This window comes from Podarcis cretensis, assembly GCF_951804945.1.
Source record: "Podarcis cretensis genome assembly, chromosome: 4".
Taxonomy (NCBI): Eukaryota; Metazoa; Chordata; class Lepidosauria; order Squamata; family Lacertidae; genus Podarcis; species Podarcis cretensis.
This window is the reverse complement of record NC_137173.1, coordinates 74,034,687-74,052,968: the sequence shown is the minus strand read 5'-3', so window position 1 is coordinate 74,052,968 and position 18,282 is coordinate 74,034,687. Positions and strand designations below refer to the sequence as shown.

Genomic DNA, 18,282 nt, shown 5'->3' with positions numbered 1-18,282 from the left:
GAGGTACTCCTGGTCAGCAGAACACTGCAAGGAAAACATCTCATTGGTGTTTTTGCTCTTTGGGATGTATATATGTGAGTGTAGATCGCAAGAGTAGCCTGCATTTTGGGGCATTCCCTGGCACTGTGTCACGGCAAATTCCTACATTGCAAAACTTACCACCGCACCAATGTCCATACAAGGTAGGTCACCTTCAGAGAGTGTGAGGAGCCCGAAGTCACATCGCCAAACAGTGCTTTGAACCCGGGTCTCGTCAGCACATGCACACAACCACTGGCTCTTACCTATTTATGATTTTATGGTATATTGTTTTTAAACAACGGATTCTGCATTGAGCATTCCTTATGGGGCGGAAGGGAGGTTGAATGAATGAATGAGCACAACATGGGAGGAGACTGTGGCGACCATTCTCTCCAGGCGCTGCTCTAGGCACTTCCCTCCTTTTTCTGTTTTGTTTTGAATGGGCATATGGAGCCATAAAGGGAAAACGTGCGTACAAAATGTCAAACTCGCTCCTGCTGCTTTCCACTGCAGAGGTACCGCGACGGCTGACAGTTATTTTGCAAAAAAGATGTAGACGGGAAGCCTCAATGTTAAATCACGAGGACTAGTTAAGGGCTCCGCCATTGAGTCGTCGAGTGTCAACACTCACCCCGACCCTGCGCGCCTTTGTCTAGGATCAAGTTTGGAAGCGCGCAGGCTTAGCTGCCTGCAGGTTCTCGGGAGCGAAAGCGCACATGCGCTCAGGAGGAAGAGTGTTTGGGCACCGACCCGCTTCCAGACCGACCCCATCAGCGGCGGCGGCGGCGGCGGCGGCGGCGGCGGCGGGATCGACTTGAAAGCAAGGCTGGCTGCCGCTTTCTCCTCACACTCGCCGGCGTGTGGGCGTGTTTCTGGGCCGCCGCCTCCTTCGCTTTCCTCCGCCTCTCCAAGTTTGTGGCTGTTTTTAAACAGGCAGCAGCCTCCTCGCTCGAGTCCCGCCTCAGCAGCAAGCGGCGGCGGCGGCGGCAGCAGCGCCCTGCGTTGTTCCCCTCAGGCGTGGCCGGAGAGCACCATGAAGAGCCGGTGGCGCTGGGAGCACCGCGGCTTCGCGCTGGGCTTGGCGCTCTACACGCTGCTGCTCCTGCTGCTGGTGTCTTACATGCTGGACTACGGCGCCAGGAGAGGGCGCGCGGGAAAGGAGCAGCAGCCGCCGCCGCCCCACCGCTGCCCCGACCTGGAGGAGGCGCTCGGGGACTGGGCGTGGGAAGGGCAGCCGCCGCCGGGAGAAGCCGCCGCTGCGCCCGCGCCCAGGCACGAAGCGAAGAAGAACGAGTCTGAGGACTCGGACGAAGCCGGCCCGGGGAGCCGGGCGGGCGGGAAGCGCCACATCTACTTGCACGCCACCTGGCGCACGGGCTCGTCCTTCCTGGGCGAGCTGTTCAACCAGCACCCGGACGTCTTCTACCTGTACGAGCCCATGTGGCACATGTGGCAGGCGCTGTACCCGGGCGACGCGCTGAGCCTGCAGGGCGCGCTGCGAGACATGGTGCGCTCGCTCTTCCGATGCGACTTCTCGGTACTGCGCCTTTACGCCGCGCCGCCGGGGCCCCGAGACCCGCTGGCGCCCTTCTTGCCCGGCGGCGGCGGCAGCGGCGTCAACCTCAGCACGGCCAGCATCTTCGGCTGGAGGACCAACAAGGTGATCTGCTCCGCGCCGCTGTGCCCCGCGGCGCCCCGGGCCCGCTCCGACGTGGGCCTGGTCGACGGCGCCGCTTGCGAGCGCAGCTGCCCTCCGCGGGCGCTGCGGGACTTGGAGGCCGAGTGCCGAAAGTACCCGGTGATGGTGATCAAGGACGTGAGGCTGCTGGAGCTGGGCGCGCTGCTGCCGCTGCTGCGCGACCCGGAGCTGGACCTGCGCGTGGTGCAGCTCTTCCGCGACCCGCGCGCCGTCCACAACTCGCGCCTCAAGGCCAAGCAGGCGCTGCTGCGGGAGAGCATCCAGGTGCTGCGGAGCCGCCACCGCGCCGCCGAGCCCCGGGGACTCCCCCGCCGCCACCCTCTGCTGCCCCCCTTCGCCGGCGGCGGCGGCGGCGCCGCGGCGGCGGCGGCGGCTCTGGCCGGGGTCCACCCTCGCCAGCAGCACCGCGCCGAGTTCTTCCTGGGCGGCGCCCTCGAGGTGATCTGCCAGGCCTGGCTGCGCGACCTGCTCTTCTCCCGCCGCGCGCCGGCCTGGCTGCGCGCGCGCTACACGCAGCTGCGCTACGAGGACCTGGTGCTGGAGCCGCGCGCCCAGCTGCGCCGGCTGCTGCGCTTCGCCGACCTGCCGTCGCCGCCCGCGCTCGAGGACTTCGTGCTCAACATGACGCGCGGCGCCGCCTACTCCTCCGAGCGCCCCTTCCTCATCTCCGCCCGCGACGCGCGCGAAGCCATCCACGCCTGGCGGGAGCGCCTCAGCCGCGAGCAGGTGCGCGAGGTGGAGGCGGCCTGCTGGGAGCCCATGCGCCTGCTCGCCTACCCGCTCAGCGGCCAGGAGGACGGCGACCGGCAGGAGGCCTCCAGGGGGCGCCCCAGCCCTCCTCATCCAGGTAGCCTCCGACCCACCTCCGGTCCCTCTGACCCTCCCCTGGGCATCATTCTCCCTAAGGGGCGAAGAGAGTGAGGCGGTTTGCTTCTTGAGTTTGTGCTTCTCTAGCAGGCAGGCATTAAGGCCACAGGAGAATTGCCAGGGGGAAAGGACAGCTGCCCCTGTTGGGCCATGGGGCATGCGTGCCAACTCCCTGGGGCCTGGGTGCCCAAGCACCCACAAAATACCCCATGAAGGGGCCGGGCACCCACAAATTTCAGTGCCAGGGCCATGCATGCTGCATGTCACCCATGGTCGCTGGCACTCCTGGCATGGGGAGAGGGGTGTGTTATCTAGGGGGGAAACTGTGTGGTCCAGATTTTCATTGCTGATGTCTGGATTTGGTCCCATCCATTTAAGGAAGTGGGCTAATCCCACTCTGCAAAAAAAAAAAGGGAGGAACTGTGCCACTCCAAATGTTTGTCTAGGTGCAATAATATTTCCTTTCCTGTTAAAACTCTGTAACAGTAGTGTGCATCCAGGCCTCTTTACCTGCAGTAAGGTTCACTGAGTCCAGCCTTAAATGTCTAAAAGGATTGGCATTGGTAGACTCTTAAAATGGATGAAATGCACACCGCCACCCTTGATTTCTGCTTTTTGTGAGCTGCCTTGTTCTTTTTCCATTCGCACCAGAAGTTAAGTCCACTGAACGCAGTTCCACTTAGGCTGCAAGGAAATGATACTGGCTATATGGCAAGTCATGTGACCTGAGAGCTAATTGGACAGTGCTGTTCACCAGCCATTCATCACAGGTGGTCGCACCAGAAGCAGCCAATGTGATGTTGTCTGAAAAGGGATGTATGTACGCCATACATTGGATTTGTTGCTCCGTAACATACTGGGTTTATTTCTTGTTTAAAGTATTTCCGTACCACTGTTCAATAAAAGTGATCTGAGAGCACCATTAAAATGTCACAGCAACAAAAACATGCAACAAAACAGCTGGAAGATGAAACATGACCATCAGCAAAATAGAGTTTAAGAGCCTGAGAATGAAAAGGGTGGGGTTTTTTTTAACCTGAATCTTGAAAGAAAGCAGTCCTGGTACCAGGCAAGCCTCCCTGTTGAGATGTGTGCAAAACATCACCTCTCTTTTTTGGTTTGCAGCTGCTTTGCCATCAGCAAAGATGGAACAGAGAGGGAGAGGGAGCAGGAGAGAGAGAGAGATGAGCTAAAGGTATGGATAGGATGGTTCAGTTAACTGGGTCGCCAGCTTTTTAAGGTTTTAAAAGTCAGGCTTTGAAATGAGCTTGGAAGCAAACTAATGCAGCTCTTTTGATGGTGGTGACACAAGAGTCACATACACTTGCCAGAATTATATTCTGTAGTAAACGAAGCTTCAAGTCTGTCTTTAAAAGCCAAACCAAATATAATTCATTTTACAGTAATCCAGGCAGAATTATATGCAAATCAGCATTCATTAATGAGGGGGAAGCACTTTGCACCTGCACAAAGGGGGAGACTGTTTATTATTGTATATACGTGTCAGAACTAACTGGGCAATCCTAGCCATGCCTACTCAGAAGCAAGTTGAGTTTTCCCAGGTAAATGGTGTTGGGATTACATCCTTACGTCTCAGTCATGCCGCCCCAAGCCCAATCCTTATGCACGTTCACTTAGAAGTAAATACTCATCATTAGGATTGCAGACTGAGCACTGTAAATGAGAAGATTGGGAGGAGCACAATATGCTCCTCAGTCTAATAGTTAAGGCAGAGGTTTGAGAAGAAAGATCAAAGGTTGTTTTAAGAGAAAAGGGCTTGTGTCCATAGCTCCATAACTGATTAGTGCAGTGTCTGAAACTAGTTCATGCTGTGCAGGGAAGTAAGTCCCCCGGGTTTCAGTGTGACTCATAAGTGTTCATGCATCATATTGCAGGCTGAATTCACTTGGGGAGGGGGGAATGCAGATCACACTTTGAAGTTTTTAGAACAATACAGCAAAAAGCAAACCAACGCGTATCTGTTTCCAAAAAGTTGAAAACCATACTGCTGGATTGGTTGGTGCAACTGAGTAGGAGAGAAACAGTGTAAAGAAAAAGTCTATAAAAGGCAGATACGCTGATCCTATTGAAATGAGCAGTAAAGCTCACACTGAACTGATTGTTCCTTTCGGAAACAAATTTATGCTGCTGGTGACATTTGTAATGTGAAACTGGTGTTTTCACCTGTGACACTTTTTCTACCCATTGGTGTAGGTGGTAATAGCATAAGACAGTATAAAACTGTGTAGGTTATGAAACAGTCAGATAAGGGACAGGGAAACTTTTGCTTGTGTAGACCCTCAGTTAACATTTGGTTACACTGAGGTTTGGAAGGAACTTGGCAGTTAATAAAACATCTGTGGGATTTATGTTTTTGGTTATTGTTTTTTAAAAAACCTAGTTTCTTTGGAAAAGTAAAGATTGTAGGAGTTTCGTTTGTTTCATAGAGTCTTACCTAGTATGAATTTGTCAGAGAGAGCATATATTTTAATGTACAATTAAGTAAACTACTTAGAGATGTTGGTGATTGGGTGGTATATAAGCCCCATTAAATAAATAAATATAAGTAAGTAACATCATATTGAATGAATTGTAAAGACTACTGAGAAACAGAGTATCAGTGAAGCTGGTGGCCATGATTCATTTCCTTCAGAATAGGCTTGTTTTCAGGGGATCCATGGACCCTCAAGGGGAAAGAGCTAACTTCCCCAGCTTCCTGACTGATGCAGAGATTTGCATCCTATTGCTACAGCAACATCCTCTCAGATTTTAAATGCTGGCTGGCATACAAACAAATCCAAATGCTTCCTAACAGTTTCAAATTAACCTTGGCAAGCTTGGTGAGAAAGCTTTTCCATTTGTGTAACTATTGCAGGCTAAAATTTGAATTGATGCAGTTTTTCTGGGTGAAACCCTAGGGTTTTTTGGGGGGACATTCTAATAAACCTGCAGAGGGTATTTAAGGTTACAAACCCATTTTATATAGCTGCTACTTTGTTACAGAAATGAGACCAGGAACCTCAAATAAGGGATTACCTTGGATCAAGAATCAGCCAATGCATTAAAATTGCTGGGAAGAAAAATAGCTGAGAAATCACTATTGCCACCATCGTAGAAGGAAGCTTTGGAACCTGACTGTAGTTTTTTTTATTATTATGGTATTGCATGCTACACTACAGAGAACATCAGTAGATCTAGTTATGACTTTTGACGATCCAATTCTGCGCATGCTTATTTAGAAATCTTCAGTTACATGTGCACATAGAAGTGAGCCACATTAAACTCAGTGGGACTTGGTGATTAAACATGCATAGGGTCAGCTCACCCATCTCTTGATCTCTGTGGAGTTTGTCTCCGAGCTGGTGTACTGAGGCAGGATTGCAGTTAAGGGCTGCAAATTTCACAGCGCAATCCTCCATCAACATCTACTCAGAAGAAAGACCTCATCAAATTGAGTACTGTATCACGGATTCCCAGTAAGGTGTGTGTATAGGACTGCAACATTAGTCAAGTTAGGCTAAAATCATAAACACAGCTGAAGAGCATCTCATATGATGAACTAAAAATCCTATAATTCATTGACAGCCATAGATAGATAGATAGATAGATAGATAGATAGATAGATAGATAGCCATCCTCGTCACAAATGCAGGCATTGTGGGTGAGGAATCTCTGTTGCCCCAGATGATGTTGGGATGACAGCTCCTGCAATAAAACCAGAACATGGCCCTTGCTGGCTGGATCTGAATCTGATGGGGCTTTGAATGAATAAATTAAAGTCCAACAGCATCTGGCATGCCTGGTACAGGAGTCTTAAGAACAGCTGGAGGTCCCCCCCCTGGCCCTCACTTTGACAGATAGTAGAAGCATTAAGAAGGATAGAAACATCCCTATTATTTTTCACTTTGGTATGATTTGAGAAAAACAGGGCAGTAGCTTTCCATCTTATAAATGGTTATAGCATATTTGAAGCTGCTTCTGTTCTCCCTCATACAAAGCTCTTCTAGCTACTACCAGAGTGAGAGGAGGAGGAGGAGGAGAATTTCGCCCTTCAGGCAACATCTGCTTGAACACTTGCATATAGATGATCGGTAGCATTCTGGCTTCCTTCCTTCCTTTACTTTAATCTGATCCTGCTACAGAGTCACGCTTTCTGAAAACACTGGTGTGTAACTTAAGTTCCTCCAAAGAAGGCATCTGTGTTGGCCGTGGTATGGCAGCGAGAAGACATTTATTTATTCCATTGAAGTGGTGGCCAGACAAGTTGTTTATATCACCCGTAGCCATTTAATGTAATGCAAAAGGCTATGCTTGGAAGATGGGAGTTGCCATTCATAGTGGGAAACTTCCCTTTCCTTTCTTGTGTAGTATAATTATATTTTGGACCTCAGTCTTTCAATGTGTTTCCTGCAACGCAAGCATATAATATATCTCGAACAATTGGGTATTAGTGATAGCCACTTTTTTTTCCCCAGAAGGAAGATTTCTACAAAATAATAATGAGAAGCTGGTGTATAAAGTGGCAATTATGCAAAGCACATTAAGGAGGTTTTTTTTGGTGGGGAGAAGGAGAGAAGCAATTACTGAAGAGGGATTATGGCAAGTAGCTGAAAGGGCCCTATTTACATGCTTGAAACAATAAATGCACTGTAAATCATTCAAGTGATAATTTTGGGGCTCTGAGAAAAGAGAAAGCTTTGCAGGGTTGTCACAATACAGCTATGTCCAAGCCAACAATGTTCCTGCCTTGGAATTTGCTAGGCTTCTTTTTTTAATTGAAAAACAAAACACCCATAAACATAGCATGTTTCACATGCGGTCTCTACATTGGCATTAAAAAATCTCCAAGAAACTCAATTTCTTCATTTGCCAACAACAAATGAATGGTCCCAGTTTTTCCACATAAAGGCATTTTGCCATCAAGATTTTTTTGTTTATTTGCAGTATGCATTGTTTGGAGAGCAAACTCCTTTTGTTTTGTTTTTGGGAAGTGCCCAGAATAGTGGTGGTGTGGTGCCAAGAGACTATTGGGAGATGGCCTACTGTGATGTGAGGGGCTAAGAATACATTTGCAGCTAGAACTTCTAATGACCTCAGAGCTTAAGCAAAAGCAGTCCCTTTGCAAGAGTGGGAAGTGCGGAGTTTTAAGAACAGCTGCAGGAAAAAACCATAAAATCCCAGGGGCGTGACCCACAAAGCATGTATTTAAGGGTTGAGAGACAAAGGAGATTGCGCCATATAAATTGGGATTCAGGACACAAGCATCAACACCCCTGAGTCTTGAAACTATAGATTAGTGCCAAGAATAGGGCATATTTAGCTGCTTAGGCAGAAATTTGGCTCAACATGTTTCCATTGCCTCAAATGTCTTGAAATAATCACCAGGAAAAGCTTTCTGAAAGCAAGAGAAATAAAATATTACTCCTCTTAAGGCAGACCCGTACAGAGAGATGGAGCAGCAGCAGCTGTCAGCAGAATGTGCTGCTTCCTACATTTTTGCTTCAGGTAATTGCTGTGATAACAATAATGATGAAATATCTTAAACACAGGTGAGGCAGCTGCATGAAAAGAATCTCAAAAGCATATTAGCACATCCGCCTCTCATACGTGGATGTAGTCCTACCAATATTACTCTTGTGCAAATGGTAATGTCAGGATGAGAGTGATTGAATCAGAGAGGTAAAATCTAGAAACAGATCCGTTCCTGTTCCTGTTCAACTTCAGATGATGTTACTGCATCCTGGACAGGGCTCACATACATACCTTAGATCCGTAGGGCTGTCCTGAAAACATCCTAACTGTTTGAATGTGCCTTTTGGTTTCCAGGGTTGAGCTTAATGTAGCTGTTCAGTCTTGCCGGCCTTATTACTTATTAAATTCTGAGAAGTGGCTGGTGCATTTCATAACAGTAAACAAAACAGGATGCTGTAATTTGGCACTGCATTACTAAAAGGATAATGCTTGCCCCAGTCTGTATATGAAAGCAAAGTTCTGTGCATGTTCTTCATATAGATGTATGTCTGGATCTGCATGCTCCCCCTAACAACGTCACAGTATTGAACTGATTGGATGCACTTTTTGATGTGCCCAAGCATGCAGTTATGCAGAGAAAGTGACCTATTGCTAGTCATTATTCTGAAAGAGTCATATACGCATAAAGAGGGGGGTTAATAATGGTAATAGGTCTTTCCCATTAGTTGATTCCTTAATGTCCATTAATATTCTTTCCATTAAGTCCTTTAGTCACTGTAATCTAGTGCCATGTTTTCATTCTCCACTCCTTAAAGTAATGAGTGTTCTTAACATTTTCAATACTGCTCATGCTTTTGACTTGGCAATGTAATGATATTTCCCATATATCACCTTAAGCCATTTGGCTGCTGCCCATGGGCTACTTCACTTGATGATAGTTATCAATAACCTTAAAAAAAGAGAATATTACGTAGGCTCATGCTTAAACCTCTGCTAATGAAATAAATGAGACTTGAAAGTGCTTTAAGGTTTGCAGGATGGTCCCTGTTAGTCAGATAAACTCTTCTCCCTGCTACTCCACTGCAGTAGCTGTCAGTGCTGCCGAACTTAAGAATGATGACAGATTAGTCCAACTAGGCTATTTCCTCTTCAGGCATTAATGTGGGTCAGCCTGTGCCCCTTGACACTCATGCAAATCCTTTGCCTTTAAAGGGTTTAGCTAGGTGTAACTGAGCTGGATGGAGGAGGAGGAGGAGGAAATCCCTTATCCAAGACAAACATACACACAGAGGGAAAAATAATTAAACTGCTGGTGGCTTGCATCTAAGAAGAGCAAAATCTTAACCACCTTGCACACAAATTTACTAATGTTAAACAGTGTAAGTAAAGAGGCAAAGAGCATTCCTAGAGCTTTCCTGTTACTTAGCAGCTCAGCGGAGAAAGACTTAAGAGAGCAGAGTTGGGTTGGGTGGTCAGACTAGGACCTGGGAGATCAGGGTTCAAATCTCCGCTCAGCCAGTCATTGCCTCTCAGGATTGTGCAGAAAGGAGGGGGTGGCAATACCCATCTTGAACTCTGAGGGGGGAAAGGTGGAGTCTAAATAACTAAGAGTCTGCTTGTTCACAGTGCAACAGTCAGGAAGCATGGCAGGCTCTCTATCTCTGCTTTCAATTTTTAATTGTCCCACATTAGAATTTGCTAGGCAGATGTGTTCATTATGCATTGGCTTTGTGGAAAAGAAAGCTAATGGGAAGAAAGTGCTTTCCTTATTGCAAACCATTGAAGTGGATTAATGCCCTCCAGCCCTGCAACACAAATTTTCAGCCACTTGATTATTGTGGAATTAGCTTAAGCACAGAGTGCAAAACACCTCACAGCACAATCCTAACTATGCCTACTCAGGAATTCGTATTGAATTCAATAGGGCTTGCTGGCAGGTAGGTGGAATTAGGATTGTAAAACTTAAAACTGCAACCTTGTACTTATTTACCTGAAAATAAGCCCCACCTGACTTAAATGTAGGCTTTTATGATTGTGCGGTTAGGCTCTCATATCACCCAACATATGATGAGCAAAATAAAATGAATAAATCAGATTTACTTAAATGCATGGTGGTTTAAATTCTGGTTTTTCATACAATCAGCTTCTGGATAAAGACTGAGAACAGGTGATAGTGAAAGGGGTGTGTGTGTGTGTGTGTGTGTTTAAGGAAGTGGGAATCAGTGCCACAGGAGCAAAAAAACTGTAAAACTATATCCACCTTGATATCCAAGAATAAAAAAACCAAAACTTAAAATCCTTTACTTATATTGCCAGAGTGCTCAAACGTTATTGTTTACATTTCCTCCTATCATATACCGGTAATTGTGTGTGTGCTTTGGATAGTTCCTTGACTGGTTTGGTGTGTCTGAAAGAAATTTCAAGCTGTGTCTTGTGCCCCTGGTTTCACAACAGGTCAGCCTGATTAACCTCATACTGTTGAGAGTGTCTAGCAAGGTATTTAGCGCCAGGAAACCACTGAAGTGTTAAGCTCTGACGGTGACCTATATTCACCCAGTCCCCCAGCAAGGCTGAGCATACATTTCATCTGTTTCCTAGCTGAAAATAAACTGTCCAATCCTTTGGCTTCTGTGCACTGAATAAAAATGCAGAATTTACATGTATGAGCAGAGGGCTATCTTCCGCCAATAAGAATTCCATACCAATCAGATATCTAAGTTGGTTAATTTCCACAGGGTGTGTGTGCAGTATAGGCTTTAACATCCCTCTTCAGCAAGAGCACAGAGGCTGCATTTGTCCCACAGTGCTTGGCTTTTAAATTTATTTACATCCTCCCTTTAAGATCACGGGTTACAAATCACCAAACACAGAGGACTAAAGATGATATAGCTTTGCACGAATTTGCATATGCTGATATATATATAGGCAGAAATGCAGATTTGGAAATCATTTCCATAATGCAAACAGGAATTCAGTGCGTTTCACTGCAGTGAGGAAGACTGTGATGAGACACACGTGTTCCTGCTCAGTCTGATGTCAAGATGCTAACCATTGATGGGCAGTCCCAAAGGTCCTGGCTGCTGCTGATGTTGTATCTTTAAACTAGACAGGCTGTGTGGCTCTGACCTCCAATGGAAAGGAATGGCCAGGGAGGCTGCTGGCCATTGCCCTCTAGCATCGACTGCCTGAGATAGAGCAAAAGGGTCATACCTCAGTTCCAGAACGTCTGCCTGGCATGCAGAAGGCCCAGGTTCAATGCCTGGTATTTTCAGGTAGGGCTGGGAGACATTCCCAGCCTGAAGCCCAGGAGAGCTGCTGACAGTCAGTGCAGGCAATACTAGGTGGTCTGATTCAGTATAAAGCAGCTTCCTCTCTTTCTCACACTGCCTAAGGGTAGGGCTGGCCCAGCAGCTCAACAAGTTATGGAAACGGTTCTTTCCCTTCTCCTTTTCATCTCTGCATTCTTGCTGATTCTGCTGCTTTTGGAGAACTTAGATAAACTCACTCCTTACTGGAAGCTGCCAGAGCTAGCTGCACAGTGTGCAAGATTAATGTGGAAAAGTAGCCAAATGGACTGCCATAACATGAATTTTTAAAAGCTTTCTCCCTTTAATATAGTATATGACCTGGGGGGAAAGAAAACGAGGAGGGTTTACCTGTAACAACGCATTTAAAGAAGTCCATTGTGCCTCACTAACCATAAACAAGAATCAGCTGTGTTTTGTCCAATATGGTTTCCATTTGAAATAACCTTACCAAACTAAGACGTTCCCTTCTTCCATATGGATCAAACATCTTTGATAAAAATAAATATTTAAGTCTTTGGGGTTTGCTCAGCTTAATTCAATCTTCCTCAGTTCTTATTTTCGCAGTATCATCTTTCATGAAACGTAAGTCTAAGAAAAGTGTTACATTATCTGAACTAGCCTTGATGCTGGTTTCTCAGATAAAAAAGATAAGTTTGTTCAGGCTCTGTTTAACTCGGTGGTTGTGGTGGGAAATAGGTGAGCATGAGGTCATGAAAATATGTATGATTTCACACAGGCAAACAGCTTGGTACCCAGACCTACCATTAATTTTAATCTAAGCCTTCCCAGGGCCCTTTAATATTGCTCAGAGAATGCAAACAACTTTATTCTAAACAGTTTATGAGAATAGAAAAGATAATAGCTGGCAAAACCTAGGGTGGGGAAAAAAATCATTATTGGAAATAATAGTTTCTCTTGCTGAGCATTACTGTTTGATAAGTTATACAGTGGTACCTCGGGTTACAGACGCTTCAGGTTACAGACCCCGCTAACCCAGAAATATTACCTCGGGTTAAGAACTTTGCTTCAGGATGGGAACAGAAATTGTGCGGTGGCAGCGGGAGGCCCCATTAGCTAAAGTGGTACCTCAGGTTAAGAACAGTTTCAGGTTAAGAACGGACCTCCAGAACGAATTAAGTTCTTAACCCGAGGTACCACTGTATTGATGATCTGATCATAGCTGTCTGCTTTGGAGAGTGATTTCACCTAAACCCAGTCTTGTACTAAAGCAGCAGTAGGGAGCTTTGAGTCTGCCCACCAGGCCTCTTAATCTCACCCCATCACTCTTCCTAAGCTACCCCGCTTCCTGTTTCCTAACAATCTCTTCTGCCATGCCTTCAAACTACTACCACTGCATTTCTTCTCTGAGCACCGAGAAATAACCTCCCAGTGCCTCCCACCCCACAGTGAGGACACAAATGGAGTTGGGAGATACAAGGAGAGATTTTTTTCCCCTTGTATGGCCAGCTTCTGCCTTTTCTTAAGTGCAGAGCAAGGGGGACGCCAAGGTGTGTGGGTGTTTGGCCCCATCCGCCACTGGTATGCAACCCATGAACAACCCCACCGTCACACAAGGGAATTGTGAGGGGTGGAGGCAAGGTTTTCCGCCCCTCTTCTGGAGACAATACCTGACAAGCAATAGCACCTCATAAGTGATTCTTAGCTGACTGCAACTATATAAGGACTGACAAGTAGATTAAGTCTTTGCTAGTGTACAGCATACACACATTGAAATTAATTACCATGACCAACTTAGGTCCATTAATTTCACTGGTTCTGCTCTAAATAGAACTTACTAAATTGTAGTAACTCTGCCTATATTGTTGTCTGCTGCTATATTGTTGCCTTAAACCAATAAAAAAACAACAAAAATAGTTTTGCTGATGTTATTTAGCCCTGGTAGGCATTAGTTAAAGATGGAAAACCCATTTGCCTGTTGGGATATAATACAGGTTAGGCCCGGGAGAATGTAAGGAATTGAGTAAGTATGTGCTTGCACCGGTTTATTTAAAATTTATGCACTTTGTTGCTGAAGTTATCTTCTAACGCACGTATTGGGGTTGTTGTTTTTTCTCAACTCCTCAGGCTAACTGGCCAGCGGTTGCCCCGTGACAGAGGACGTGGAAGAGCAGCTGTGTATTCCACGGACACTGGAAACTTCAGTGAAATGCAGCTTCTACTGTAGGTTCTGCCTGGCAGAATGAATACTGGCTAGCTTTAACGAAATGGACGTTATTGTGATGAGGACCTCCATACGGAAGGTTACATGGTGCAATATGAATAACTGTAGCCCTCCATTCGTGGAGTGCCTCAACTTCTTTCTTTCGTCTGCCCGTGTGTTGCCGATCGTAAGTGCTACTGTTTCCTCCAAGAGACCTTTTTTATTTTATTTTTAAACTGTCAGTACTTGGACTACTGTTTACCACGTGAAGTTAAAATACAAACGAGTGGTGTTTTGCTTAGGGTCTCTGGTACTGTTTTTAGAATCCTAAGTGTCCTGATCATTGCATAGAGGGAAAACTTTAGCTCAGTGGGTTGGATTCAGGTTTATTCATGATTAGAGCAAACCTCTGAAATCAGTGTAACAAGTTTGTCATGGGTGACCAACTTAGACCTTTCATTAGATCTACTTCAAGCATGATGAGTAAGCCTAAATCCAATCAAGTATATAGACCAACTTGGGTCTTCAGTTGTTGTTGGACTACAGCTCCCATCATCCCTAGCTCGCAGGATCAGTGGTCAGGGATGATGGGAACTGTAGTCCAACAACAACTGAAGACCCACGTTTGGGAAATCCTGTTCTAGACTGAGGTTGACACTCAAGAGTCCTGCCTAGAGAAGGTATATGGTAGACTGCTGAAATAAGGTAGTAGCTTTCGACCTATTCAGATGTGGAGGCCAATGTATCTACCACTCATTTTTTCTGACTCTCATGCTCTTTTTATTTCACTCTCTCATTTTGTTAAAAAGGTTTAACATAAAAAATGGGGCTGGTCACCCAGGAAGTGAAGATTGCCAGTGATCTGAAGAAACTACACACACATGCATTGTTTCATGCAGGCTATATATAAGATACAGGAACTTAATTTATTTTGAGAACAAAATATTAGGCTGTGATCGAACTGCCAAAACACACAATATTCCCCGACATGCTTATTTTTAACTTTAAGAAACATTAGAGGAACTTTGGGTGGTAGGAACTGAAACATTGTGGTGATTGTTACTAGGCTGCGTGCCTATGATAGAATGCTATTACTACAAGTAATTGGAGATGAGAGATGTAGGTTGTTTGAACTGACCCATAAGTGAACTTTATAAATAGACTTCCAAGTTAGAGGGCCAACATTCTAATCCAATATTGAGAGACCTTTTTGTTTGAAGCATATATTTAGTGCTTGATTTGTGCAAACACAGGTATGCTGCTCAGAATATTTAAGTACAGCTTTCTTCAGAAGATTAGTCTGCAGTATACTAACTTTGCCTTTCTGCCTGTTCCTTTCTCGACAAGGACCTTGGTTTGGGGTTGTAAGGTGCAAAAAGTAGTTTTTAATATGGAGGCGTAGAAGTGGGCATCTTTTCTCACTTTACTCAGCTTCATTCTAGAAGTGTTTTGAGCCAACTTGTACAAAACAGAGTCAGGACCAGGCCGCAGTAGATGTATGGCATCCACAACCTCATGACTAGCCTTTTCACTTTATTCACAACACTGTTTAAAAAGAGTGGTAACTACCAACCTTTTAACAGAGCAATATATACCTCTGTTATGGGAGAAGAATAGAATTGTAGAGCTGGAAGAGACCACAAGGGTCCTGCTGCAATGCAGTAATCTTGCACAATGTGGAGGCAAAATGAATTAGGATTTGGACTGGATAAAGGATAGCTTTAGCTGTGAGTCCTGCATATTTACCCTTGCAGCTGTTCTTTATGGAAAGCACCACTTTGTTCAACAGAGCTTACTTCAAAGTAAGTGTGTTTACGATTGCAGCCATAGACTTGTACCATGTAAAGGTGCAACAGATATTAAGCAAACCCATATTTCAAACCCATACACGGGGAATCTTAATCTATTTGACAGATCGGCTCAAGTGGTGCTTGTTCTCCAACTGGGAGCGCCTCATTTATAGCACATGCCACATATTACAACAACATAGTTTAGTTCCGTCTTACATTATAATGAGTTTTGAATGTGCTTTCAGTGCACATTAGCTTCTGACTTAAAACCAATGTGGGATAGTTCATGTGGCCCTCACCAGTAAAGCCTTGTCTGATTAGGAGTAAAACATATAAAGACAGATAAACATTTGTTTAAGAACATGGCATTTAATTCTGTCTGCTAGAGTTAGGAGGACAGTGAAGGAAGGAAGGAAACTGGGAGGCAATGAAGAACCTAAGGCTACAACACCATGTGGAGTTTCCCTTCCACTCAGCTGTAACTTTGGCCGTGTAGTGTTGCATCAGCCATAGGACCATGGGAAGCCAAGTTTGAGGAAGGGTCATGGCCAAGTTGGAAGAGCATCTGCTTTGCACACAGAAAGTCCCACATTCAGTCCAAGACAGACAAACCCTGGAGAGCAGCTGCCACTCAGTGTAGACAATACTGAACTAGATGGGGCAGAGGGCAGACTCCATATAAGACAAAATCCCTGTTCATCAGTACAACTTGCTGGGTAATCTACCTCACAGAGTTGTTGGGAGGGGTGGAAATTGGATGGGGAGAACCCAGAGCTGCCTGGCACTAAGGGAGGGAAACAGTGCAGCCAATCAGAAGCCACGAAGCCCCATCAGACATTCAGGTTCCACAAGAACGTTTGCAAACCGGAATAATCACTTCTGGGTTTGCGGCACTTGGGAGCCAAAACATCCGAGTTCCAGTGCGTTCGGGATCCGAGGTACGACTGTATTTACATGCAATGCAGTAAGTAAACTAGCTTTGGAACTGGCTTACTTGTTTTCTCCCCACTGCAACCAATTAGAAAGACAATCATAAAAAAGAAGCCAAAGAAAAACCAAAAAAAGGAAAGAAAAACACAGACCACCACCATCTTCTGCCTTGCCAGGACAAGCATGATAGGACTCTGAATTTGATGGTTCCTCTGACTTTTCATTCTTCCACCCTCAACCCCTTTGGATTGCTCTGCCCATATTTCTGTAGGTAAATAGCACAGTGTAGTTTAAAGGGTCCATTTTTGTGAATTCTTGAACCACTTGATCTCTGGATTACCTTAAAAGAGGAACCGCGCGTTTCAGACTTGCACTATCACATGCAGGGAAACTCAACTTGTATTAAGACCCTTGTCTTGTTTGAAAGCAATGTTATGTGGCACAAAATGTACACTGAAATAGAATAAGCATGAATAAAGGGCTTGTACAGGGCTCTCGCTGTCAAATACGACACTTCTTGCTGCTAGCCTTGTAAGACATGACTGCTTTCTGTCTGTGGAGGCGTTTTGCTGCTATAGTCATAAAAATGTTTACAAGAGATAATTGGTTCAATTCCTGGCTTTCGGTGAACGTGCATCTTAGCATAAAGAACACAAGAGTGTATACGGGGGAGAGAGAGGAGCAAAACTACTTTAAAACTCAGAGAATCAGAGTTGGAAGGGACCCCCCCCCCCAAAGGTCATTTAGTCCAAACCCTTGCAATGCAGGAATCTCAGCTAAAGTATCCACGACAGATGGCCATCCAACCTCTGCTTAAAAACCTCCAAGGAAGGAGAGTCTGCCTCCCCGCAAGGGAAACAGTTCCACTGTCTATCAATTCTTACTGTCAGAAAGTTTTTACTGATGTTTAGTCGGAATCTCCTTTCTTGTAACTTGAAGCCAGTTACCCTCCAGAGCAGGAGAAAACAAGCTGGTTCCCTCCTTCCATGTGACAGCCCTTGAGATATTTGAAGATGGCTATCATAATCTCATCTCAGTCTCCTCTTTTCCAGGCTGAACATAACGCAGCTTCTTCAATCTTTCCTCATAAGGCCTGGTTTCCAGACCCTTGATCATTTTGGTCGCCCTCCTCTGCACACGTTCTAGCTTGTAAACATCCTTCTTAAATTGTGGCTGCTAACTTTCTTGTAAGCACATGCCAAACCTGAAGTACATGAGATAGTGGGTTTTAAGGCTCGCTACAGCGCATAGGGACACGGGTGGCACTGTGGGTTAAACCACAGAGCCTAGGGCTTGCCGATCAGAAGGTTGGCGGTTCGAATCCCCGCGACGGGGTAGGCTCCCATTGCTTGGTCCCAGCTCCTGCCCATCTAGCAGTTTGAAAGCACGAAGTGCAAGTAGATAAATAGGTACAGTAGTACCTCTTGTTACATACTTACCGTAATTCGTTCCGGACGTCCGTTCTTAACCTGTTTAACAGTTTCGGGTTAAGAGCGGACCTCAAGAACAGATTAAGTTCTTAACCCGAGGTACCACTGTATAACAGACCAATATAGATGCCATTTTTGAAAGAAAATTGAATACTTTACTGGCTATGCACATGCATATATGACAGAAACCTACTTCCAGTTTTGCAAAACCATTCAATTTATTTTTATCAAACAGCTGAAGCTACAGGGAAAGAGAAAATATGCACTTAAAATCCGCAGCTTCAGAAGCACTGGGGGCTACATAAAATGAACTGGAGGCCTTCAGGTTTCACACCTCTACTGTTAAAAAACAAACAAAACCAAAGCTGCTTTTTCAAATGAAAGGTATTAACTCATCTTAAAATCAGCACACGTTTAGGTGGGCACTGATTTCCATGACACCCGAGTTCCACATAGGATAGTGGCTAAAGTGTACAGCAGTTGCTGCAGCTGTTCACAGCTGGCAAGAGGGCTGCTGCCACAAACACAGTAATTGCTGAAGACCCATCACCAAGTTCTCACACCTTTTTCTCCATGTGCGATGATGGCCAGACTATGCACTAAA

The 18,282-nt window shown here is 45.6% G+C and overlaps 1 protein-coding gene across 1 annotated transcript; it reads left to right on the top strand.

Annotated features, from left to right (window-relative positions):
- The first annotated feature begins 271 nt into the window (after positions 1-271).
- On the top strand, positions 272-16,754 carry CHST7 (carbohydrate sulfotransferase 7). Its single transcript, XM_079972819.1, has 2 exons — positions 272-2,567; positions 13,453-16,754. The coding sequence occupies exons 1-2, from the start codon at positions 1,055-1,057 to the stop codon at positions 13,455-13,457; spliced, it is 1,518 nt and encodes a 505-aa protein (XP_079828945.1). The 5' UTR covers positions 272-1,054; the 3' UTR covers positions 13,458-16,754.
- The last annotated feature ends 1,528 nt before the right edge of the window (positions 16,755-18,282 follow it).